The sequence below is a fragment of the Fukomys damarensis genome, unplaced genomic scaffold, assembly GCF_012274545.1.
Source record: "Fukomys damarensis isolate Sample0158 unplaced genomic scaffold, DMR_v1.0_HiC HiC_scaffold_30, whole genome shotgun sequence".
Taxonomy (NCBI): Eukaryota; Metazoa; Chordata; class Mammalia; order Rodentia; family Bathyergidae; genus Fukomys; species Fukomys damarensis.
Window position 1 is genome coordinate 5204513 of NW_022900942.1, and position 2370 is coordinate 5206882.

A 2370-nucleotide genomic window follows, 5' to 3' on the forward strand; every position below is an offset into this window, starting at 1 on the left:
CGTGATCGCAGAAGACGCCCCACAGAAGCGCAGCCGGCGCTCGTGGGCGAGCAAGAGGCAGGCGGCGCACACGTGCGCGTACCCGGGCTGCGGCAAGAGCTACACCAAGAGCTCCCACCTAAAGGCGCATCTGCGCACGCACACGGGTGAGGGGGCAGGGCCTGCGCGAGGATAGCAAGGCCGAGAAAGGGAGGGGCCAAGGGCAAATCCCGAGATAGGGGGCGGGGCCAGACGTCACGGAGTAGGTGGGCGGGCCTGGTGAGTGAGGAGGGTTCTTGTATACTCGGCGGGAATTCCAGCGATGCGGGCAGCGACGCGGGGAGCGGGCGGGGACAGGGAGAGCGTTTCTCTACGGGAGCCAAGGGAAGAGCAGCAAGCAGGACGAGTGGCGTTGGGGGCAAAGATAGAGGAGAGAATTTGGAGAGGGTGCAAGTTTGGAATTCCAGGGTCATGGCCAGGAAGGAGCACGCCCAGACTCGGTTACTTGGCGTGGAGGCAGGGCCAGACGTGCGGAAGGAGTGGCTGAAGCCCTAGGAGTGAGGCAAGCGGACGCGTGTATTTCTGGGGCGGCTCAGGGAGAATGAAACTAGAGGGTGAGAGGGAAGACTTGGCAGACAGAGGACACAGGAGCTAGGTGCTCTGGGAGGCCGAGGCAAGACCTCAAGTTCAAGCAACTTAATGAGACCCTTAAAGAAAAAGAAATACTGAAGCCAGATCCTGGAACCAGAGAGGATTTGGGGACTCAGACCAAGGCCAGAGGCGAGATTTGGCAGCAGCTGCAGGGCCCCTGGTTTGAGAAAGGAGCTGGAAACGGGGCTAGACCGAGACCAGGGGTGGGACAGTGAAAGGATGCAAGTGCAAGGAACAAGGGTGTAGGAAGTGGGACAGGCAGGGGTACAGGAGACATACTGGGCCCAGGAAAGGAGAAAGTGTTCCCCAGCTGCGGGTACAAGGAAGAAGGGCCCAGGTCTCTGGGTAGGCCCGGCCCTGAGAGGAAATGCCTTCTTAAATTCTGCACTTTAGATGCCCCCTTGTCTCCCCCTAGTCCTGGCCCAAGCTGAGCAGTGTGGACCCCCACATGCAGGATCCCAGGGGTGGCTACCTGCTACTCACGGCCTCCTTGCTTCTCAGGGGAGAAGCCATACGCCTGCTCCTGGGACGGCTGCGACTGGAGATTTGCCCGTTCAGACGAGCTCACTCGCCACTACCGGAAGCACACGGGCCAGCGCCCCTTCCGTTGCAAGCTCTGCCCGAAGGCCTTCTCACGCTCTGACCACTTGGCTCTGCATATGAAACGCCACCTGTGACCCCGTCCGGGGCTGGATCCTGCCTGGGACGGACAATGCCAGAAGGGATCTGTACTGTGTTGATTCCTAAGGACAAAGCCTTGCTGGACTCCAGGCCAGATTTGCCGTGGCCTCTACTGCAAGATCCAGAAGTGATCCAGAAACAGCTGGGGGCCTGCAGCGGGAATTCCCACATCCGCAGCCCCAGGGAGCCACACAGGAAACTCTGGCAGTCGCACTGACCCCCGGATCAGCAGGCTCAGTTGGGCCTTTGGATCAGAGCCCAGTCAGCCCTGAAAGGGGGTGGGTTGGGGAGCATTTCCAGACCCTGAGTCTGCAAAGTCTCCAAATCAGCTATGAATGGTTATGGGTCCCCCTAAACGCGCTTCCCATATAAAGCTTTAATGTTGGCCTGACTAGGTTTTGGGTGCTGCAAGTCTGAAGGAGGCTGTACCAGCAAAAGGGATATGGCGACCAGCATGTACACTTATCTATTACAACTCAGCCACATCCCCTTGCCACTTACTAGGAACATCACCATAACCGTACCCAGCCAAAATAGTCAGGTCTCTGGTTCCGAACCCAGGCTCACTCACAAGTCTCCCTCCATTTAAGTGCACTGAGACTGAGCCTAGTATGCTGGCCCACGTCTGCAATCACAGAACTCTGGGAAGCTGAGGCAGAAGGATCTCAAATTCGAGCCCAGCCTGGGCAACTGAGTGATACTCTGTCTCAAAAAAAAAAAAAAAGAAAAAGAAAAACTGGGGATCTAAGTGCAAAACTCTTCTGTTAGGGAATTGATCATGTTAAAGTATGCTGTGACTCCGCCTCACAGGCTACACTCTCCTGGTACATTTTGGCTCCTAAAATGACCTCATGCCCTTATCTCTGGTTTCCCTCCCCCCCCAAGGCCACAGTGATCCAGGAAAGTTGAAACCTGTGTCTGCAGGACTGGGCCCATAAAAGCAATCTGGCCTGTGATAGGTTAAAAGTAGCTCACTCCTCATAAATAAGCAATAGCCCACCCCAAAACTGATAAAAGGACCTTCCTTTCTTTGTTCTCTCTCCTTCTGCTTCTTCTTCC

General features: G+C 56.3%; 1 protein-coding gene across 1 annotated transcript in view; it reads left to right on the forward strand.

Moving 5' to 3' along the window:
- Klf1 (Kruppel like factor 1) overlaps nt 1–2205 on the forward strand; it is a 3823-nt gene extending 1618 nt beyond the window's left edge. Inside the window, exons 3-4 of the mRNA XM_019205905.2 lie at nt 2–146; nt 1132–2205. Coding sequence (XP_019061450.1) covers nt 2–146; nt 1132–1307 — 321 coding nt within the window. The 3' untranslated portion in view covers nt 1308–2205. The remainder of the gene's footprint in view (nt 1; nt 147–1131) is intronic.
- Nucleotides 2206–2370: the final 165 nt, after the last annotated feature.